Source organism: Mesoplodon mirus (genome assembly GCF_964341445.2).
Source record: "Mesoplodon mirus genome assembly, chromosome: 4".
In the NCBI taxonomy this organism is placed as follows: Eukaryota; Metazoa; Chordata; class Mammalia; order Artiodactyla; family Ziphiidae; genus Mesoplodon; species Mesoplodon mirus.
This window is the reverse complement of record NC_138979.1, coordinates 47,341,766-47,365,807: the sequence shown is the minus strand read 5'-3', so window position 1 is coordinate 47,365,807 and position 24,042 is coordinate 47,341,766. Positions and strand designations below refer to the sequence as shown.

General features: G+C 34.0%; 1 protein-coding gene across 7 annotated transcripts in view; it reads left to right on the top strand.

Annotated features, from left to right (window-relative positions):
• Positions 1 to 21,991, top strand: part of ZNF280D (zinc finger protein 280D) — a 121,918-nt gene extending 99,927 nt beyond the window's left edge. For 6 of the 7 annotated variants that reach the window (XM_082616668.1, XM_082616670.1, XM_082616665.1 and 3 more), the window contains 3 exons: positions 106 to 151; positions 15,846 to 15,901; positions 19,070 to 21,991. In XM_082616668.1, the coding sequence (XP_082472794.1) occupies positions 106 to 151; positions 15,846 to 15,901; positions 19,070 to 19,694 (727 nt within the window). In that variant the 3' untranslated portion in view covers positions 19,695 to 21,991. Of the gene's footprint in view, positions 1 to 105; positions 152 to 15,845; positions 16,231 to 19,069 lie in introns of those variants that run through there. The other variant, XM_082616673.1, reaches the window with a different exon arrangement.
• The last annotated feature ends 2,051 nt before the right edge of the window (positions 21,992 to 24,042 follow it).

The window sequence follows — 24,042 nt, the reverse complement described above, 5'->3', positions numbered from 1 at the left end:
ATTTAGATTTACATTTAAATTATTTTAAGCATGCAAAAAACAACTGTTTCATATTTTTTATTGTAAACATAAAATTAAATACTCAATACTTATTTTGTTTTCAAGATTAAAAAACGAAGCTCCCACTAAGGAACAAGAACCTGTGTCTGAGGTAAATTATGTTACATTTGATATCTCTTAAAGATTTACACATTTGAAAGTATTGTGGGTGTGATTTTTAAAACACTTCAATGTGTGTATGTCACTAACAATTATTGGTATGTTATCAGAAAGAAAAAACATGAGATTTTTGTTTTCATTATATATAAAAATATTTAACCCTCGGTAAAATTGTAAAGTGTTTTATTTTGACAAAGGCATTATTATATTTCACTTGCCTGTTATTTAGTTCAACTAATAATGGAGATAAATTTATGACTTAAAAATTCTGAAATTATTAAAATATCAAGCATTTGACACATTGGAAAATTAATCTTTTTAGAAGACTCAAAAAGATTTAAATAATTTTTAAAATAGAAATATTTTGAATATATATTAAATACATTTTAGCTATCTTAAACAGGCACTCTGAATATAACACTCAGGGTTATCATATAAATGTTACTTACTGGGCAGTCTAATGTATGAGTATAGAAATAATTTTGCTTATGTACGTGTTTTCTTGGTGTCAGTTTTTGAAATATTGCTTAATGTTACTTGTCTCTGAGTGTAATGAAGTGAGGCAGGTTCAGCATTTCTATTTTGTAGAGTGAATAAGTGAAACCTAGACAGTATCAGCCTTCTCTCAAGTGGCTTTCTTTTATCTCATGGAAACTTTGCATTTGTTTGAAATGTTTTTAACTACAAATAAATGTCTTTACCAGATATAGGATTTCTTGGTTATCTGTTTTTTCTTGAGTGAGTTTTGGTGTTTGTGGTTTTTGAGGAATCGGTACATTTTATCTATAATGTTGAATTTATATGTAAACAGTTGTTTGTTGTATTCCCTTATTCTTTTAATGCCTGTGGGGTCTGCAGTGATAATCCTTTATTTCCAATATCGACAGTTTGTGTGTTCTTTTTGTTTCTAAAGTTGTCATATATTTTACTTTTAACTAGGTTATAAAGACAGAATACAGTGTTATCATTTTTACTTTAAATCGTCTTTTATAACAATTAAATACTTAAAAAATTTTATATTCACCTTCATTTTTTCCATTTCTAGTGTTCATTTCTTTATGTAGCTCTTGGTTTCTTTCTAATATCACATTCCTTTTGCCTAAACAACTTCCTTTGAAATATCTCATACTGCAGATCTACTGGTGATTACTTCTTCCATGCTTTTTTCCTTCAAAAAAAATCTTTATTTTTCATTTTTGAAAGTAATTTTTTGGTGAATATAGAATTCTGGGTTAGCTGTTTTCTTTCAGCAGTTTAAAGAAGTCATTTTATTGTCTCTTGGCATGCATATTTTCTGATGTGATGTCTTACTGTAATTTTTATATTTGTTTCTATATATGTATGTAATGTGTCAATTTTCTTTGGCTGCCCTCAAGTTTTGTCTTTATCTTTAGTTCTTATCAGTTTGAACATGATGTGTCTAAGTCTGGTTTGCTCAGTTGTTTATTTATATGTTTATGTATTTATGTATTTATTTTTGGCATTCGTCCTGATCGGTATTCTCTGACTTGTCCTGTATCTTCTACTTCTGGGGTTTCAATTTCACATATGTTATACCATTTGATATTAATCCCTGTTCTTAGATGCCCTGTTCTAGTCTCCCCATCCCCTCCACCCCACCTCTCGCCACACTTTTTTTCCTTAGTGTTTCAGTTTGGGTAATTTTTATCTATTGACCTATTTACAGATTCATTTTTCAGCTGTGTAAGGTCTACTGTTGAACCCATCAAAAACATTTTCCATTTCTGTCATTGTGGTTTGTTTGGGGTTTTTCTCCTAGCATTTGCATTGATTCTTACAGTTTCTGATCCTTTGATAAAATTCCTATCTGATCATGCATGTTGTCCTCCTTTTTCTGCCAAAGCATTTAACATATTAATCATAGTAATTTAAAATTTTCTGTCTGATAGTTCCAACAGCTGGGTTGTATCTAAGTCTGGTTCTGCTAATTGTTTTATCTTCTGACAGTGTACTTTTGTTTTTATTTCCTTTGCTTTTTCTGTGTATGTTTGGTTGAAAGCAAGACATTATGTGTAGGACTGAGATAAATAGTATTTATATCTGAAAATGGGCATGATTTTTCTCATGTTAGGCCACTAGTGTGGGATTTGGTCTACCTAGTAGTGAGTTGACTTGGGTTTTGTTTTGTTTTGTTTTGTTGCGGTACGCAGGCCTTTCACTGTTGTGGCCTCTCCCGTTGCGGAGCACATGCTCCGGATGCACAGGCTCAGCGGCCATGGCTCACGGGCCCAGCCGCTCCATTAGAAATTTCAGAAGCTAGTGAATATAAGCATGTGCAAGAAAATAGAAGATGCTATTTGAATTAAATGTTTAATTCTTCATCATGGTCACCTGTTTCTAATAAAGTAAAGTGATTTTAATAGAGCATGGGACCATCCAAGGACAAGATGCAGATTGTACAGTATGTGTTTCACATGGTGGGCAAAGATTTTCAGAAGATGGGTCTTTTAAAAAATTGTCTAGTGGTGAGTTAATTCATTGTGACTGGCTCATTTATTCCGAAGAATCTTTGTCTTTAGTTTGTTTCCTGTGCATTGTTTTTAGCAAAAATTACAACAGAATCAAATATTTGCAACTCAAAAAGTGGTTTCAAAGATTGGAAAAATTTAAACAGAATTTGTGATAATGAAAAAAATCATATTTCATCATGATGCTTTTTTTAAATGGAAGTGTTTTTAATGTATATTCAGACTGATAGTTTAATAGATGATGCTTTACAGAATGTGATAAAATATGTGTGAGTGATTTTTACATATTGTATGTTTTGTGCAAAAATAATTTATCAAAGTATCACAAGAAATTATTGGAAGCTCAGATGCTGGAATGTTCTAAATTCAGTTGAACTAAGGACATTAAAATCATACAGCTAATCATTATAAATATTATGTGGTTCATTTGTATAGTAAAATTCAAAGCAAATTTATAATGTTATTAGGAAATCATGTTAAATCTGAAATACTAGGAAGAATAAAAGAAGCAAAATAATTTTTCTTACCTTTTGATTATAAACCAGATATAGTACATCATGAATTAATGTTTATGATTACTAGGTATATGTACATTAAGAATGATGTCATTGCAAGAGAAGAAAGTTTTTTTGTTTGTTTTTTGTTTTAAATTATTTATTTATTTATTTATTTATGGCTGTGTTGGCTCTTCGTTCCTGTGCGAGGGCTTTCTCCAGTTGCGGCAAGCGGGGGCCACTCCTCATCGCTGTGCGCCGGCCTCTCACTATCGTGGCCTCTCCTGCTGCGGAGCACAGGCTCCAGATGCGCAGGCTCAGTAATTGTGGCTCACGGGGCCAGCCGCTCCGCGGCATGTGGGAATCCTCCCAGACCAGGGCTCGAACCCTTGTCCTGCATTGGCAGGCGGACTCTCAACCACTGCGCCACCAGGGAAGCCCGAGAAGAAAGTTTTGACTTAATTGCCACAAAATTAAAAACTGGATTAATTATATCTCAATAAAGCTGTTACTTAAAAAAAATCTAGATATGGTCTAGCTTATCACATTGTCAGTAAGTTAGGAAGAGTTGATACTTATGTAAAAAAGTTGTCCTGGCCAGGATATGATAATGGAATAGATATGGCACATGTATACAAGTGTGTATAAGCCAGTATTTCTCCCCCAAAATAATTATGCCAAATTTGTGCCTTGCCCAGCTCATAATCATAATTTAATACAAAAAATTCTGCATTTGTGAATTCAAATGTGATCATATTTTTTTTAGTATTGTACAAAGGATACATATTTTAGGAGTGAGCAGATGGAATATTCTTGTCAATTATGAAAACAACATTAAAATCACAGATACCTGATGAGCATCAAGATTAAATACAATCAAGATACTTGATACTTTGCACACAAATTAGAGATGTGTATCACATATGAAAAGATATAATATCAAATGTCAGAATACATTATGTTGAGATCAAAACCATCTTGGTACAAAAGTATTACAGATTTTTACACATTGTCCATATGGGATGGTATTTTGAACAAAGTGGCAAAAGTTTAATAAAGCTTTACAGTTAGAAAGCATGACCATATATGAAGCTGTGTGCTTAATAAAAATCCTATTCCTTTCCTTACCACAAATGAAAGTAATTTTGAAAGTGTGTTCAAGGAATGTAAAACTTGAGTAAGAGATGTGAATATTCTTCCTGAATTTGAAAATAAGTGAAAAAGAAATTGGAAATGCATGAATCACTAAATGAGAGTATTGATAATTATGGGAAAAGTGCTGATCAAGTAGACATTAGGTTATAAATGACCTAACTTCATATTTGAAATAGGTATATGAAAAATTAAATGAAATGTCTTCAGATTTTGAACTTTTAAACTGGAGAAAAGTTATTTTCTATAGATTACATCTGATTTACAAAAAGCAGCTACTGACCCAGTTCTTAAATATTTTGACAATTTAAATTCTATAGAAATTTCATGTGGAATTGTTTAAAGCAACATACAATATTAATAAATTGTGATATAATCTAAACCTTATATTTGGGTCTTCTAAAACTGATTAACAAAGTGGTGTTCAAAATTTTAAAACAATACCAGCCACAGTAGCATTCTGCAAAAGAAGTTTCAGTAAGCTGAAGTTAATTTTAAATTATGTAGAATTGTCACTTGGTCAAGAGAAATTGCCAAGCATGGCAATTTAGTTATTTGAAACAAGATAAGAAAAGAATTAGACTTTGGGGGCCTCCCTGGTGGCGCAGTGGTTGAGAGTCCGCCTGCTGGTGCAGGGGATGCGGGTTCGTGCCCCGGTCTGGGAGGATCCCACATGCCGCGGAGCGGCTGGGCCCGTGAGCCATGGCCGCTGAGCCTGCGCGTCCGGAGCCTGTGCTCCGCAACGGGAGAGGCCACAACAGTGGGAGGCCCACGTACCGCAAAAAAAAAAAAAAAAAAAAAAAAAAAGAATTAGACTTTGAAAACGTTATTGATGTGCTTGCTTCCACTAAAGCCAGAAAAGTAAAATGATAATAAATTCTGGTTTTGGTAGGCATAAAATGTTTAAACTTCAACTACCATTGTGAGTTTAATATACCAACTTTTCAGTATTTTTCAACTACTTTAATGTTCTGGGGGAAAAAACTTTTAAAAGTATACAGAGAGGAGAATTGTGGGAAGATGGCACAGTAGGAAGCACCAGGAATCTGGCTCCCCACCTAGACAGCAATTGCACAGATTAAATCTATCTGATATAACTATTTTGAAGCTCTAAAGTCTGTTGAAGGCTTGCAACTTCCAGGCGAAGACTTAGAGAGTGAATTGCAGTTAATTTCCATCAGTTTAAGCCCTTAGCACTGTAGCAGCCATATGGCAGGCAGCTGTGCACATGTTCCTGGAGCAGCTTGCACACAACTTATGGGAGCCAGAGTGGGCAAAAAAGACCTTGTCCTCCAGATATTGGGAATCTGGTTGCTGCTTCTTATCAAAGAGTTGCAGACAAAGAAGTGGGCACATTATTGTTGCACCTCACCCCCCATTGTTGCAAGCCCCTTTCCCTCCAGCTGAAGTGACTTCCAAGGAATTTAAGTGGACAGCCCTTTTTCTCCCTTCAGTTTTCACTTCTCCCCCTTTCAGGAGTCAGACATTAAAGACTAGGACATTCAAAAACAACTGTGTATGTGGGTAAAATTAGAAAGAGATTGCATATGCCCAGAGAAAGGCTCAGAAAAGACATAAGAAGACCTTAAGTTTACACCTCAGGGTGATTTGGGAACAGAGACAGCCTACAACAATAAAAATTAAAAATAATAATAGAACAGGCAAATGCTGGGCAAGGGGAAGAATCTGATTCCCAGAGTTACTACATTATTAGACTCAACTGTCCAGTGTTCAACAAAAAATCACAAGGCATACAAAGAAACAGGCAAGTATGGCCCATTCAAAACAACAAAAAAAATCAACAGAAATTTTCCTGAAAAAGACATAATGGCAGATATACTAGACAGAGAATTTAAAACAACTGTCTTAAAGATGCCCAGAGAACAAAAGGAATGTGTGGAGAAAGTCAAGAAAACAGTATGTGAACAAAGTGGAAATATAAATAAAGGGATAGAAAACCTAAAAGAAACCAAAAAGAAATTCTGGAGATGAAAAGTGCAATAACTGGGGCTTCCCTGGTGGCGCAGTGGTTGAGAGTCCGCCTGCCGATGCAGGGGACACGGGTTCGTGCCCCGGTCCGGGAAGATCCCACATGCCACGGAGAGGCTAGGCCCGTGAGCCATGGCCGCTGAGCCTGCACGTCCAGAGCCTGTGCTCCGCAACGGGAGAGGCCACAACAGTGAGAGGCCCGCGTCCTGCAAAAAAAAAAAAAAAAAGTGCAATAACTGAAGATGAAAAATTCACTAGAGGGATTCAAAGGCAGATTTGAGCAGACAGAAGAAAGAATCGGCCAACTTGAAGATAAGACAATAGAAATTATTGAGTTTGAGGAACAGAAAGAAAACAGATTGAAGAAAAGTTAACAGAACCTAAGGGAGCTTTAGGACACCGTTAAGTAGTCCAACATTCGCATCATGAGAGTCCCAGAAGGAAAAGAGAGAATATTTGAAGAAATAATGGCTGCAGACTTCCAAAATTTGATGAAATACATGAATGTAAACATTCAGAAAGCACAACGGATTCCAGGTAAGATGAACTCAAAGAGACCCACACTAAGACACGTTATAATTAAACTTCCAAAAGATAAAGAGACTCTTGAAAGCAGCAGAGAGAATTGAATCATCACATACAAGGGATTCTCAATAAAATTATCCACAGACTTCTCATCAGGAACTTTGGAAGCCAACAGGCAGTGGGTTGATATATTCAAATTGCTAAAAAGAAAACCTCAAGAATCCTCTATCCAGCAATTCTGTCACTCAAAAGTTAGAGAGAAATTAAGACGTTCTCACGTAAACAAAACTGAGAGAGTTCTTGACCACTAGATCTGCCCTGCCAGAAGTGCTCAAGGGAGTCCTGCATGGTGAAATGAAAGGACAGTACATGACAACTCAAAGCTCTGTGGCAAAATAAAGATCTCAATAAAGGTAAGTGCATGGGAAATTACAAAAGCTAGTATTTTGTAACAGTGATTTGTAGCTATACTTTTTGTTTTCTATATGAGGTAAGAGATGAATGCATTTAAAGAAAAAACATTTTTTAGTGTAAAATTTAGTATTTCTCTAACTTTGGTTTGTAACTTCTAATTTTGTTTCCTACATAATTTAGGTGACTAAAGCATTTAGTTTATATCTAGGTATACAATGAATAAAGATGTAATTTTCTGACATCAGCAACCAAAAGGAATGGGGATGGAACTATAAAGGAACAGAATTTTGGTATGTTATTGAAATTAGCTGGTATAAATTCAGATTAGAGGCTTATAACTTTAGGATATTACATGTAATCCTCAAAGTAACCATAAAGAAAATAGCTATAGAATATACACAAGGGGAAATGAGAAAATATTTTAAACATTTCACTACAAAAAAATCAACTAAACAGAAAACAAGTTAGTAATGAAGAAAATGAGAGCCAAAAAAGTAATAAGATACATAGAAAACAAAGAGCCCAATGACAAAATAAGTCCCTCCTTATCAGTAATTAGTCTAAATGTTAATGTATTAAACTTTCCAATCAAAGGACTGAGGTTGGCAGAATGGATAAAAAATACATGATCCAACTACATGCTGTATACAAGAGACTCACTTGAAATTCAAAGACACAAGCCGAAGATGAAAGGATGAAAAAGATAATCCATGCAAATAGTAACCAAAAGAGAGTATGGATGGCTTTACTAATATCAGACAAAATAGATTTTCAATCAAAAAAGCTTACAAGAGAAAAAGAAGGACATTATATATTAATAAGTTTACTACAGCAAGAAGATATAACAATTATGAATATTTACACACCTACTGACAGACTGCCAATTTATATGAAGCAAAAACTCACGGAGTTGAAGGGAAAAATAGACAATTCTACAGTAATAGTTGGAGACTTCAGTACTCTACTCACAATAATTGATAGAATAATTAGACATAAGTAAGGAAGTAGAAGACTTAATAAACCTACTAGATTTGCAGACATACACAGAACACTCTACCCAGCAACAACAGAATACACATTCTTCTCAAGTACACATGGGACATTTTCCAGGATAGACAATATAATAAGCCACAAATTAAATCTCAGTGGATTTTAAAAGATAGATGTCATACAAAGTATCTTCTCTGATCACAGGATGAAATTAGAAATCAATAATAAAAGGAAAAATGAAAAATTCTCCAGATTTTAGAAATTAAACAATACACTTTAAAACAACCAATGGATCAAAGAAGAAATCACAAGGGAAATTAGAAAATACTTAGATAAGAATGAAAAGAAAAATACAACATGCCAAAACTTCTAAAATGCAGTGAAAGTGATGCTAAAAGGGAAATATATGGCTGTAAACCCTTATATTAAAAAATGAGAGATCTCAAAGCAACAACCTAACTATACAACTTAAGGAACTAGAAAAAGAAGGAGAAACTAAATCCAAAGCTGGCAGAAGGAAAGAAGTAAAATTAGCACAGGAATAAATGAAACAGAGAATAGAAAGCAATAGAGAAAAGTTGGTTCATTGCTAAGGTCAACAAAATTGACAAACCTTTAGCCAGAAATACTTAAAAAGAAAGAAGACTTAAATTACTAAAATCAGAAATGAAAGTGGGTACATTACTACCATTTCTATAGAAATAAAAATGATCTTGAGAGTACTATGAACTCTGTGTCAACAAATTGGATAACCTACATGAAATGGACAAATTGCTAGAAACTCAAAACCTAGCAAGACTAAATCATGAAGAAATAGAAAATCTGAGTAGATCCATAACTAGTAAGGAGATTGAATGAGTAATCAAAAATCTCTTAACAAAGAAAACCCCTTGACATGACAACTTCTCTAGTGAATTCTAACAAACATTTAAATAATAACTAATACCACTTCTTTCAAACTTTTCCAAAGTTGAAGAGGAAGAAATATTTCTAAACTCATTCTGTGAGGCCAGCATTACCCTGATACCAAAGCCAGACAAAGACAATACAAGAAAAGAAAACTACAGATAAATATCCCTTATGAACATTGATGCAAATTTCCTCAACAAAATACTAGCAAACAGAATTAAGCAATATATTAAAAGGATTATATACCATGAACAAATTGGATTCACTCCTGGAATGCAAGGACGGTTCAGTATATGAAAATTGATCAATGTAATAAGCCACCTCAATGAAAGGAAGCAAGAAAAACTACATATCACGTCAATTGATGCAGAAATGGTGTTTGACAAAATTCAGCACCCTTGCATGTTAAAAATGCTCAACAACCTAGAAACAGAAGGAAACTGCTTCAACATAATAAAGCCATATAAGAAAAACCCACAGCAAATATCATACTCAATGGTAAAAGACTAAAAGATTTTCCTCTAAGATTAAGAACAAAGCAAGATGTCCACTTTCACCACTTCTTTTCAACATAGTACTGGAAGTTTTAGCCAGAGCAATTAGTCAAGAAAAAGAAATAAAAGGCATCCAAATTGGAAAAGCAGTAAAATTATCTCTGTTAGCAGATGATACCATTTTATATGTAGAAAACCCTAAAGATTTCATACAAAACCCTATTAGAACTTAAATTAACTCAGCAAAGTAAATAGCAGGACACAAAGTCAGCACACAAAAATCAGTTGTATTTCTATACACAAGTAATGAACAATCTGAAAAGGAAATTACAAAACAATACAACTTTAATAGCATAAAAAAGAATAAAATACTTAGGAATTTAATCAAAGAGGTAAAAGACTTCTACAAAGAAACTATAAAACTTTACTGAAAGAGATTTGAGAAGACAAAAAAAAAATGGAAAGACAACCCATGTTCATGGATTGGAAGACTTAATATTGTTAAAATGCCAATAGTACCCAAAACAGTCTACAGATTTATTGCAATCCCTGAAAAAATCCCAAAGATATTTTTTGCAGGAATAGAAAAACTCATCCTAAAATTTATATGGAAGTTCAAGGGACTTCAAATAGCCAAAACAACTTTGAAAAAGAAGAAAAAAAGTGCAGCACTCAAATGTCCTGTTTTTAAAATTTATGACAAAGCTGCAGTAAACAAAACAGTGTGGTATTGGGATAAAGACAGACCTATAGACCAAAGGAATGAATAGAGAGCCTAGAAATAAACCTTTGTGTATATGGTCAAATGATTTTTATGGGGGTGCCAAGACCAATGGGGAAAGGACAGTCTTTTTAATAAATGATGCTGGGAAAACTGGATATCCATATGCAAAAGAATTAAGTTGTACTCTTACCCAGCACTATATACAAACATTGACTCAAAATTGATAAGGGACTTAAATGTAAGACCTAAAATAATAAAGTTCTTAGAATAAAACAAAGGACAAAAACTTCATGACATTGAAATTGGTAGTGATTTTTTGGTTATTACACCAAAGACACAGGCAATGAAAGAAAAAAATTGTACAAATTAATAATTTTGTGCATCAAATATACTATCCAGTGAATAAAAAGGCAACCCATAGAATGGGAGGAAATATTTGCAAATCATATATCTGATAAGGAATTAATATCCAGAATATATAGAGAACTCATAAAACTCAATAACAACATAAACAACCCAATTCAAAGATGCATAAAGGACTTGAACAGGCATTTCTCCAAAGAAGATATACAAATGGCCAATAAACACATCGATGTGCAACGTCACTAATCATTAGAGAAATGCAAATCAGTGAGATACCACCTCACACCCATTAGGATGGCTACTGTTAAACAAAACCCAAAAAACCCACAGACACATAAACACACACACACACACACACACACACACAAAACCACAAAAAACTCCAAAACCAGAAGACAGGTGTTGATGCTGATGTGGAGAAATTGAAGCTTTGTACACTGTTGCTGGTAATGTAAAATGGTACAGCCATTGTGGAAAGCAGTATGGCAGTTCCTCAAAAAAATTATATGATCCAGCAATTCCTCTTTTGGGTATACTGTACCCAAAAGACTCGAAAGCAAAGAGTTGAAGAGATATTTGTACTCCTATTTTCGTAGCAGCATTATTCACAATAGCTAAAACATGGAAGTTAAACCAAGCGTCCATCAATAGATGAAAGAATAAGCAAAATGTGGTATACGCATACCATGGAATATTCAGCCATAAGAAGGAAGGGGGTTCTGTAATATGGATCAACTTTGAGGACATTTTGCTAGTGAAATAAGCCAGTCACAAGAAGACATATTATGTGATTTCATTTGTATGAGGTACTTAAACAAAATAAAAGAGAGAGTATAGTGTTGGTTGCCAGAGGCTGTGGGGAGGGGAGAATAAGGAGCTATTGTTTAATGGGTGTAGAGTTTCAGTTTTACAAGATGAAAAATGTTATGGGGATGGATGGTGGTAATGATTGCAAAACAATGTGAATGTATTTAATACCAGTGAACTACACATTTAAAAACGGTTAAGATGGTAAATTTTATGTTATGTGTATTTTATCTTTTGTTTCTATATGGCTTGGCATAGCACTGATGTCAGCATAGTTAACATCACAGTTTTTGAGACCATTATATATACTGAGCCAGGAAGTGTACTATGATTTTCTTTCCTATACTTCATTTTACTTTTCTGGGTAAAAATATATTTTTACTGATTTGTTTAGTCTTCTGTGTACCTAATGCTGTTTCTTAAAATGTTGTGATGTGTTGTCTAATGTTTGGAAGTATTTTTTCCAAATGTTCACACACATCAAAAAAAAAAATTGTTGGAGGGCTTGGAGATCTTCTCTCCGATCTGCTTTAGTTTAAACTAGTTGCTGTCTAAGCCTAATGCATAATTTGTTGTATCAGGATTTTACTTTGCCACTTTCTTGTGTTGGATGTCCTGTTTCCTGAACTGTGAGTTCTTCTTTTCTTGTTTTACTCCTTATTTTGATGAAACATGTCCCTGAACAACTTCCACAGAAAGGTTGATTCTTTTTTCACTTAGTGTAAATTTAAAACTGTATTTACTCTAATGATAGTTTGGCTGAGTTACATAGAAAGCATTTTTCCTATGCATATTTGAAAGTATTGTTTTCGTTAAGTCTGATGCCATTTTTGGTCCACTTTCTTTGTGTTTATGTTGTTTTATTCTTTCTGGCAACTTTAATGATTATCTCTATCTCAGGTGTTTTGAAATTTCATATGTTCACCCATCATCCTTTTTTCATTCATTATGGTAGGAATTTGATAAGCCTTTGTAATTTTGGGTATTTCTGTTTGGGGGAAATTTTCTTGTTTTATTTCTTTGGTAAATTTTCCCTTTTATTTTCTCTGTTCTCTCTTTTTTTTTGAAACTCCTATTGATCTGACACTACTTCCTGCATCAACTCTTTTGATTGTATGGCATTTTCTTTCTTGCCTTCTATCTTTTTGTCCTTTCATTCAACCTTTCAAAAAAGATTTTCTAAATTTAGTTGCTTATTTTAGTTGCCATATATTTAGTTTTGAATTGTTCTTTTTATTTGTTCTTCAGTTGTTTTGTCTTCATAGTTTTTTATTCTTGTTTAACGGACATAACATTTCGTACCTCTCCAGGGATATTAAATATATATTATACATATTTATTTTGTTCCCAGCAAAGTCTCTGATGTCTCCCAGCCTCTTTCTTTACTCTCTTGTTTATTTTGATCTGTCTGATGTAAAGGATGTCTTCAGTTGTGTGGTGATCCTTGGCTGTCCATAAAAGTGAAGCGCTAAAAAGTTTATCGAAAACCCTGTGTTTGGACAGGGACAGGGCTGCCTTGCATAGCCATACAGGTTGTGCACTGCAGCACTCCACAGGGTACAACCCTGTTATATTTATATATACCCCTTAGTACTCTCAAAATGTATTGATGTTTACAGTACTAGAAATTAAATGTATGAAATTTTAAAAATACTGTTACTTAAAATGACAAATATTTTTCTGAAAAATAACTGTTTGTCAAAACAAAAGAAATTAGGTACAAGAATGAAATTGTTTTACGCTTTTGCATATCTCTTTAATGTCTAGTTAAATAGAAGGAAACTGGATCCTCATGTTTCTGCATTCAATCTGTTGTGATATGTTATTTTGGTTGAAATATAAGAAAAATACCCAGCCTCATCTAGTACTTTAATCTCTTCAGATAATTGTGATTATTCTTTTTTATGACAGCAAAAGTAGACAAGTGAACTTTTTCTTAAAAGGTTTGTTGCAACGTGGAATCTGACTCCATATCACTGAACTTTTTGTACTCTATTAGATTAAAATCTATTGGTCTGGCTTACACTTTGATTGGTTCTTTTATCCATGCATGATTTTATAACAATGTACATTTAGTCATTTGGAATATATTGGTTCACAAGTTACATAGATCTAAGTGTTGACACGTTTCATTATATAATATCAGGTAATCACATTAATATTAGCATTAATCTCATGAATAGTGGATAAAAGTTATCCTAAAATTTAATTTTTCCTTGAATTTTATTACTGGCAACAAATACTGTCGGTTGTTTTCTTTGATGTGACATGCTCACTTTGTCAGTTTTGAAGAAAATGTCTTCTAAATACTCAAGTCTAAATATTCATAGTTTGACAGTCATTCTTTAAAATAAAAATCATGTTCCATGAAAAAAATGTGGCCAAGTTCAGCTTGCAACTCAGCCACAGACCCAAGTGTTTTTAGTGCGCAATAGCAGTGCTTTATGCATATTTGGTCTTTCATTACACAGAATATTAAAAAGACATGCACTCAGTGATTGATATTTAATAAAATTAATTTTACTGCTGGTGTATGCCAGTGGAGAATACAGTGACTACTAGTACAGTTTTGGTTCTATGTCAGTGCCTTGATTTGAGTTAAGATGCCAGCATTTTTACTCACCACTGCTTTAGTACCAAGAATTTTAACCTCACATGCCTCCTGAAAGTGTCTTGGAGGCCCCATGTGTCTGTGAACCACACTTGGAGAACTGCTGACATGGATTATATTGTGAAGGTTGCCTCATGGATTAGTGTGCTGTACAGCCTGCACAGTCTGCATGGCAATTGTTTAGACTTCAGCATAGGAAAATCAGTTGCTGAGCTGACTGATTGATTCTTCGGTAGGGAGGATGCTCTCAAAGTCTTTGAGGCTGATAATTTTCTCCAAAGAGGAATCTTCTAGATTCCAGCTGCAGGTGGTGGGGTGAAGAGTGGTTCCTCTGGTTGCTAGCATTCTGGGAGCCAGGCAGAGAGATAAATGTGGGTCCCATTTTTCAGTTTATGGACCTCTACTAAATTTTTCTGTTTTCTTTCAGTACCTCATGCCTGTCCTTTGCCATTCCTGGTGTTCACAAGTCTAGACTGTCTCCAGTTCACAGAGTTAACCTTTGGCCTAAGTGGTAGAGGAAAGGATAGGTACCTGTTGTGTGAGTTGGGGAAAGAGCATTTAGATTTCTCAGCAGTATTCATGCTTCATTTTTACCTTTTGTGTACTGGATAGTGTACTGAATTTCTCCAAATACCAGATCTCTTATGTTCTCTGGGAAAACTGATACTCTTTTCCTTGCACTCTCTGCTCAGACATGTAGTTGTAACTTCCTCCACACTGTGAAGTCAATTTCCATTCCTCCAGCCACTATCCATGTAAAAATTTCTTGAAATCTCTTTGACAGTTAGTATGCTTTGATGTTTTCTTGGTCTTTATGAGTGAAAATATTTTATTTCTTTGCCCTCATTTTAGCAGGGCTTTTGGAGTGTGAGGAAACATTACATGTATGTGATTAATACACCATATCACTTTCACAGATTTGAATCAATCACTATTGTGGCTGAGCTGGACCTAGATTTGAAACTTCACCACTTACTGTAGTATTGCGTTCGGTTTTCTACCTAACCCCCGCAGTCTTTATTCTCATTTGTAGAAATGGAGTTTATGATATATAATATGAGGATTAAGTAATGAGATAGTGAATGTAAAGTTCTTAACATACTACCTCATGCATCATATATGCTCAATAATTTGTTATAAACTGTTAGGCTGACCTCTGGCTTACTGAGGTTTTAGTATATTCTTTCCTCACCAAAAAACATTTGAAATAAGCAAAAATATTTCATTTGTCTATTGTTTAATATTACTTGGGTTGACAATGGAAGGGTTACCATGGCTCCAAATATAAAATCATAATTTCATAAATGTTTTATCTAAGTATCTGTATTTAATATGTGTGTATAAAATACTGTGGATGACACATTCAAATTCAAGCTGTGTTTTACTAGTTTTCTATTCAAGTAATTGTAATTATGGCCCATATTTGAAAGAATCTAAGGAAAGCAGGTATTGTTATAACTGGATAACTGTTTCATATCCTTGATTCAGAAGCTTTTGGTACACTGAAATTCTTACAAGTTTTTTAAAAAGCAATTTTTGAAATCATGCTTTTAGTTATGAGAATTATTTTAATACATACTTTAAATTAAGAAATTAATTTTCTCTTTCTTTAGTATACTAGGTATCACACTTAAGTTCTTTTTATCTAGAAAGTTTAGTATAATAAAAGTAGTTTACTTTAAGCTTAGTTTTGAATATAAAAAAAATTATTATTAATCATTTCAGGAAATTGCAAGACCTAATATGGCTGAAGGAGAAACAGAAACATCAAATTCTGAAAGGTAAATATAAGGAAAAACTGAATCTCATGAAATTCATGTATATAAAATGATACTTGAGCTGTGTTATATTTCAGTTAATTGGCAAAAGGCTATTTAAATTTTGTATATGGTGTTCCTTTTAGTAATGGCTTTTTTTTTTTTTTTTTTTTGCGGTATGCGGGCCTCTCACTGTTGTGGCCTCTCCCGTTGCGGAGCACAGGCTCCGGATGCGCAGGCCCAGCGGCCATGGCTCACGGGCCCAGCCGCTCCGCGGCATATGGGATCCTCCCAGACCGGGGCACGAACCCGTATCCCCTGCATCGGCAGGCGGACTCTCAACCACTGCGCCACCAGGGAGGCCCAGTAATGGCTTTTTTTTTTTTTTTTTTGCGGTACGCGGGCCTCTCACTGTTGTGGCCTCTCCCGTCGCGGAGCACAGGCTCCGGACGTGCAGGCCCAGTGGCCATGGCTCACGGGCCCAGCCGCTCTGCAGCATGTGGGATCCTCCCGGGCCGGGACACGAACCCGCATCCCCTGCATCGGCAGGCAGACTCTCAACCACTGCGCCACCAGGGAAGCCCTTAGTAATGGCTTTTAATTAAAATAAAATTTTAAAATATTAATATAACAAAAATATACTGCAGATCCTTAGTTTTGAAATCTTAAACATGTAGAATACGTTTTATAAGTGGTTAAATTTTTTTAAAGTACTTACAAGTAAATAAAATGTTAACAGATTTTAATTGTCTCTATTAAATGAAAATAGTTACAAGATGCTACAGGTTATAAGATGGTGACAATTCTTGCAAACAGGTAATTTTAATATCTTATTTTTTAAGTATTTTCAAAAAGCTGTAAAGCTACTTCTTTGGTGGGATCTCAACATAAAAGGTTCAAAATTCACTTATTGGTTTTTAAAAATTTAATGCTTGAGTAGAACACTGCAGAACATGAGATTTCACAATTTTTTTTTTAGCAAAAGAAAATCCAACATTCTAATTAGAACTTTATTCCAGCTAAAGGTGATTTTGTCTTTTAGATTAAGTACTTTCCCCATTTCTATCTTTATGCTGTGTGTTTTATAGTAGGCTGCTTGTTAACCTGATGAGATTAATTAATATATTGCCTCTAAAAAGAAAATTATGGAATAAGACCTTTTGAAGATGTTTCTTAGACTTCACTACAAAAATTTTCTAGCCCTGGGACTTCCTTGATGGCCCAGTGGTTGAGACTTCGCCTTCCAACGCAGGGTGGGGGTGTGTGGGTTCGATCCCTGGTGGGGGAGCTAGAGTCCTACATGCCTCACTGCCAAAAAAACAAAACATAGAACAGAAGCAGTGTTGTAACAAACTCAATAAAGACTTTAAAAATAGTCCACATAAAAAAAGAAAAGGAAAGAAAAATTATCTAGCCCTTTCTTCACATAGCATTTTTCCTAGAATTCTGGTTGGGAAAAGTTAACAAAAATTCAAACAAGGATTTAGAAAAAGCAGACTAGTTACATCCATATTTTTTAACATTTTCTGTAAATTATAGTTAGTTCAATAAGATCTGAACAAAAATAAGAATTTTTAAAATTTAAATGAGGGAAATATAATTTTTTGCAGATGATGTAATTGACCTGTAAGATCCAAGAAAATGAGCTAAGAATGATTGAAATTAATCAGGGTATTAATTAAGGCAGCTTGGTGTAAAATTCAGAATCTTTCCGGTATACCAATAACATTTGATTACAAAATATAATGGATAAAATTCACAGTAATAACAAGATGAGTAAAGTGCAGCATCTATTTAGAAGATTTCAAAGAAAAAACTTACTGAGATAGAAAATAATATATTAGGAACTTACATGATAGGTCATTTCCCAAATTAGTTTGTGGTTAATGAACATTTAGTTGAAAATCCAAATTGGATTTGATTTGGAAACTAGTGGTGTTTAAAGTAAGATTCATATTTTTCTACTTATTAATACCATAATTTTAAAAATCACAGCTGTGTTAGATATTAGGTTGTTTCTGTATTCACTATTTTAAACATTGTTTTAATGAACACCCTTGTACAATTATCTTTTACTTTTTCAAACTTAATTTAGGGAGAAGAGTAGTAGAACGTAGGTGATTTGACCTATTAGATAATAAAGTACAATGTTAATTTCTAATCGTTAAAACTGGGTGGTATTGGCCTGTAATAGTCAAAAGACACATCAGAACAGAATAAATATCAGAGAAACAGCCTTTTAAGTATAATTTAGTAAATAATAAATGACTATCTGATAACATTGCTTTGATATTTGGGCAGTTCATTAGGAAAAAGTCTAAATTCCAGGTGGATTAATGTAAGAACTAATATAAATGTAATCATTAAATTTCTTTTTGTTAAAATAAGCATTGTTACATCTACATAAGGGACTGGAGAGCCTCTTAGAAGCCTCCTGTTTCTAAGACTCACAGACATAGAAGACAAACCTTATGGTTACCAAAGGGTAAAGGAGGTGGAGGAGGGATAAATTAGGAGTTTGGGATTAACATATACACACTACTATATATAAAATAGATAAACAACAAGGTCCTAATATATAGCATAGGGAACTATATTCACTAAATAGTTTCTGTTAACACACCGGGGTAAGAGTAAACACAGAGACAGGTATACACATAAGCATATATGTATGCATGTGTTATATTTACATATTTTTTAGGCATGTGTTTATATTTTTATAAATTAGGCTGTTAAAAAATCAGTGAAATGTTTGTGAATGCTTAGTTGATTTTGCATAGGGAAAACACTCTAAGCCCAAGAGGACATATAAATCATAAAAGAGAAATAGGGTTTTTTCCAGATATATTCATTCCTTATTTAAATTACTCTTATGAATTAATAAGCACACTCACATTTTAACTAAAAATAAGCAAGGGTATGAACAGATAAAAATAATGATAACCAGAACTAAAACCAGTGAATAGCCTCCTCAGGACTCCTTTTAATTTGCGACTACGGAGTTTCTCACTCTGTTGCCCAAGAACATGGCCACCTCCTAAATTGTAACATCATAGCAAAGACCGGGGACCTCAATTTTTTTTTTTTGGTGGGCAAGTGTGCCTTTTTTTATTTTTTAGAGAATGTCTTTATTTTGATAGTGTTCAAATACATTGTATTATGAAGAAATAGATAATAGCTTTATTTTTCCAGTAAACAAGATGAAGCTTCTTCAGAGGAAATAAAAAATGGATGTGATGTGCATTTATTCGAAGGCTCATCAACAACAAAAAGTGAAGAAGGTGTATCAGGTTCAGATAAAGAAAATGATACCTGTCTTGAAGACCAGGAAACTGGCTCAAAGAATATCTTCAGTTATGATTCAATTATTGATGCAGATAAGGTGGAGAAGGAAAAACAAATAGAGCACATTTGTCAGGAAACAGAGTTGAAGAGGTGCCAAAGTTCAGAAAACCTCATTGCACGTGATCAGATTGAAGATCGCAATGCCAGTGAAGCTAGATTTTCTTCAAAGAATATTAAGGATTTGCAGTTAACATCTGGTGATGTTAGCATTGATCAGTTTTTGAGAAAAAGAGATGAACCTGAATCTGTTAGTTCTGATGTTAGTGAGCAAGGCAGTATTCATTTGGAACCTTTGACTCCATCAGAAATGCTTGAGTTTGAAGCCACAGAGATTCTTCAGAAAGGTAGTGGTGATCCTTCAGCCAAGACTGATGAAGTAGTGTCTGATCAAACAGATGACGTTCCTGGAGAAAATAGCCTTAGCACAACAGAGACAACAGGAGACCTGGCAGATGAAAAAGAAAGAAGTTGAAATTAATTAGGCATTCTAAGTTTTAGTGTACCAACGATAAGAGCATTTGGAACAGTGCTATCAGGTGAGCTCAGTGGTGCTGTTGCAGAGTGCAGAGATAGAAAAATGTGAGGGAGGTCATTCATACACTTTACCTGTACATTCAACCTTGGTTATTAAATCAATTCATCATTAATAGCATGATTAGTATGAATTTCCAAAAAGTTTTTAAGACATGAGTAAGATTTTAATGAAAGTTAAGTTTGCAATGAAAAAGTCTCATTTAGCAGTTTTCAAGGTTATGGAACCTGGTGGTCAATATGAATTGAATATTAGTTATATTAATAAAGCTTTTGAAATTTCCATCAGTTCTAAACTAAAAGTCCTTATTACCTGTACATCCTTTTCAATTAACTTAAAGGAAGAGATTTGGAAACCACATACCTTTTGGGAATAATTGATTTAAAATAATGGCCAATTGGCTTTGTTAATGAAGGCTTCATTTTGAGTATGATACTGGTAAATGGAGCATGTTTAGAATGCTAAATTAGTTGATCTAATGAGAATTTGGATGAACATAAACTTAATTTTGGATATAGTATTACATTCCAGACTGCCAGAAGCATGTAAACAGAATATTTGAATCTGTGTACCTCCATACAAGTGTTAGCCTGCCAGGCTGTAAGCTTACCTTAATTAAACTTTCAGTGAAAGTGAAATTATTAAAATAAAAATTTATATTTGTGCTTTTTGTCAGTGTGTAAGCTGTGCAGAAATCCCTTGATGTACTAGTTGTATAAAGTAGAAACCCACTGTTGAAACTCCTGTAGCTCTTATGCTCTTAATATTGTTTTAATGATCTTCTTTAGAAATAGACCCATAAAAATGGTCTGGAAACCAAACCAAAGTATGGATTAATGTAGATATTGTAAAGCAGTAAACTGAAAACATGTCCTGGCATGAATTCAGCCATGTTTAAGTGACTTTTTCTGTAATTGTAAAATAGAAAATTCAAATGGGACCTAAAGCAGGATGTAAAAAATTGGTTTGGGATATTTAGCCTAATTTATCCATAAGATGGCTGCTAAATTGATTTTTTCAGTTTTTTATCATATAGAAAATAATAGATATAGAAATGAATAATATGAGTAACAGTAGTTTGCTTTGACGTACTAACAAACTTTTATTTAAAATGCTACATTTTTACTTCTTAAAATGTGCTTTGAATTCTTAAAATTTTGTTTCACTGAATGTTAAATGTTTAAAATGGCTATTAAAATTCTGCTGTATATAGTAGTTTTTGAGTAAATATTTGCAATAAAAATCTGTCCCTGAATAATTTTATTTTTCAGAAAGCTGCTTGAGTCGGATTACCTTTGGCGCCTCTAGAAATTGTATATTGCTCAAGGAAATTTCATGTTAAAGTTAGTGGTAGATTTTATTCCGTATTCTTTAATTGATGCATGATTTATTTTAAATTGAGACTTAAAGTACAGGGGGAAGAAGTGCTAATATTTACAGAGATTGATTTGCTTTACAAATTCTTCTACTTCAAGAGAATTATAATTTAATATTATAGTTTTCTATCTGCTCAGTAAATTAAAGAGGCTAAATAGGCAAAATATTTTATTGACTTATTTTCTTGAATATTTTTGAGGGTGGGGGCAAATATTTTTATCTTTCCTGCTCCCAAGAAAAGATGGGATAGAGGGACTTATTAACTGTCATCCTTCACCTTGTTGAAACATAAATCTACAGCAGAGAAGACTTTTGGAGTAAGGGGAAGAAAAAGTCTGTGTAAGGACCATTTTCTGAATCTCATTCAATTAGTTGCCAAGGCTGTCACCTAATGCTTCAAAAACCTAGAGCACTGTACCAAAATAAGTCTCTAAGTGACACTGTAGTCCCTTGTGAGCTTTGAGTAGTTCCTTCTCCTGCCCCTGTATACTTACAGTAGTGATATTGAAAGTACCTGATCAATGAATAGTTTATACCTATCCACTGTGAGAAAAGGAACCTGTACCAGACTATAAATCCTTCATTGAGAAAGTCTAGCAATGAAAAAAAAAATAGTTGAAGTAAACATTGTACTTGGTAACATAGTTGGTTTCTGTTTTCACATAATCTCCTTATCTCATTTCTGATCAGGAACAAACAATTCAGGTATGCAAACCAAACCTTTGAGTAGCAGTGCTTTAGCACAGTGGTCAGCAAACTTTTTCTCTGTAGAGCCAGGTAGTGAATAAATGTGGACTGTGTGGTCACAATTATCCAACTCTTCCTTATAGCTTAAGAGCACCTATAGACAATATGTAAATGGTAGCCTGTTTGTGTTCCAATAAAACTTTATTTACAAAAACTGAATGTTGGTTGGATTTGGCCAGTAGACTGTAGATTGCCACCACCTGCTTTAGAGTGCTGTTTTGTCCAGGCAAATTATGCTCAGGGACTGAGATTTTCTTTGCCAATAACTTATTTAACACCAGTTCACTGTGAGAATTATAATTTATAAAAATAACATTCTGCAAGCTGATACCATACAGGATAATGTCTGTTAATTAGCTAATAAAGAAATAACATACTCCAAACTAATAATAGATTGATTACACTATTGTTCTAGGCAAAGAGGAGATGAAAGAAAGTCCAAATTTAGTTGAGGTGTACCTTTCCAGGAATTGGTTGTCTGTAGAGTCAGTCCTTCCAACTAAAAGCTGGGTATCAGCTGCCAGCGTAGGTCCCTTGCTGCTGGGGCACGAAGCTAGTGGGTGACAGTACCGGTGTCGGTAAGCAAGCTGGGCTGTTCCAAATGTTATGACTCCAGGGACCATTACATGACTTACACCATTGCCTACCAGGAGTAGCCTTGCCAAGGCAGGAACAGATGTCCCTTCACTTCCTGAGACTGCTGCACAGTTTAACACTGCTGAGGACCAAGAGTGGCCTGGCCATGGCAGGAGCAAGTGTCTCAAGATCTTCACAGAGCTATGTAAGTCAGCAAAAGAGTAGCCTTGCCCAGACTAAACACTCTCGGTAAGTCCTCACAAATTCTTGGTATTTAAAGTTTAAATGTCCATCACTTGATAGCTGCTCTTCCACATGTTCATATTGATTATCCTCCCCAGCGGCACCCCTTAATGGCTGAGCTGCTGAATACTTATCAACAACAGCAGATGTTGATGACATCATCCTGGCACAGCTTCCTTAGTGTAAACAAATTTACCTGTAGATCAAAACAACTTCACTTAAGTCATAAACAAGTGTATTTGAAATCATAACAAACCAATACACAACAAGCACTTAGACTTTCTTGATTGACTATGAAAGCCAGTGATGCACTCAAGTGACTCTTTGCCTAAGAATTAACTACCAAGGTGCCTTACTATATTATAGTCTCCTGTTATCTAACAACAGAATTAAGATTGATTACATGTGCAGTTCAGTGATGTTAAGAAACATTCATTTTGTGGATGCACTTTTAATTTACGTTGAAAATCTGAATGCCATATTTATTTATGTTATTTCTTCCCCTTTGTATCTCCAATGTTTTAGGGAGGAAACTAATTTTTTTCACCCTATAAATTTTTAAAGAACTATTCTAAACATTTTTTAAAAGGAACTGACAAGATATGAGTCACCTTGTTTCAGCTATAAGTAAAAAGATATCTGGGAAATTACTTGTCTAAGGTTACAAAGCCAAGATTTGATCTGATTCTGAAGTTAGTGTTTTCTACCACATCTGTAGTTCCTAGCATTTATACTGAATGTCCCTTTTAAAAATATATCAGTTTTTGCAAATAACCCTTCCATTGATGGTACTAATTACAGTTTTATTTATTATTCCTACAGTGATTATATGCATATGGAATGGAGGACCTCTTAACCTAAAGCAGAGGACCTACTGATCTCTTTTACTAATAGGAATTGAGGAATTTTACCTCAAGAGGAGGAGTTAGTGAATATTCTATTAACAGGAAAGACAGCATGTGATTTAAAGATACACTTTATATAATAATTATAAATGTTTTGACATCATTACATTTCTTTAGGCTTCTGTAATGTCATTTTTAAATTATGGTTGACATGATCATTTTTGTTCCATCAAACTTGTTACTCTAGGATCACTCACTTGTACTGACTTCAGTGAATTAGGACTTTTGTATGTATATAGGCACTGAAAAGAATTGCAAGTGTTTCATTTTTACTAGATTACTATAACACTAAGTCTTGTTTTTTCAGCTAAAAAGCACAATTTACCTATGTCTAAGCATTAAAAGGGAAATGATTATTTTAAAAATATTGTTTACTAATGAGGCATATCTGCCAATCCATGTACACAAAATGAATAGTCAAATAGATTTTTCTAAAGTCA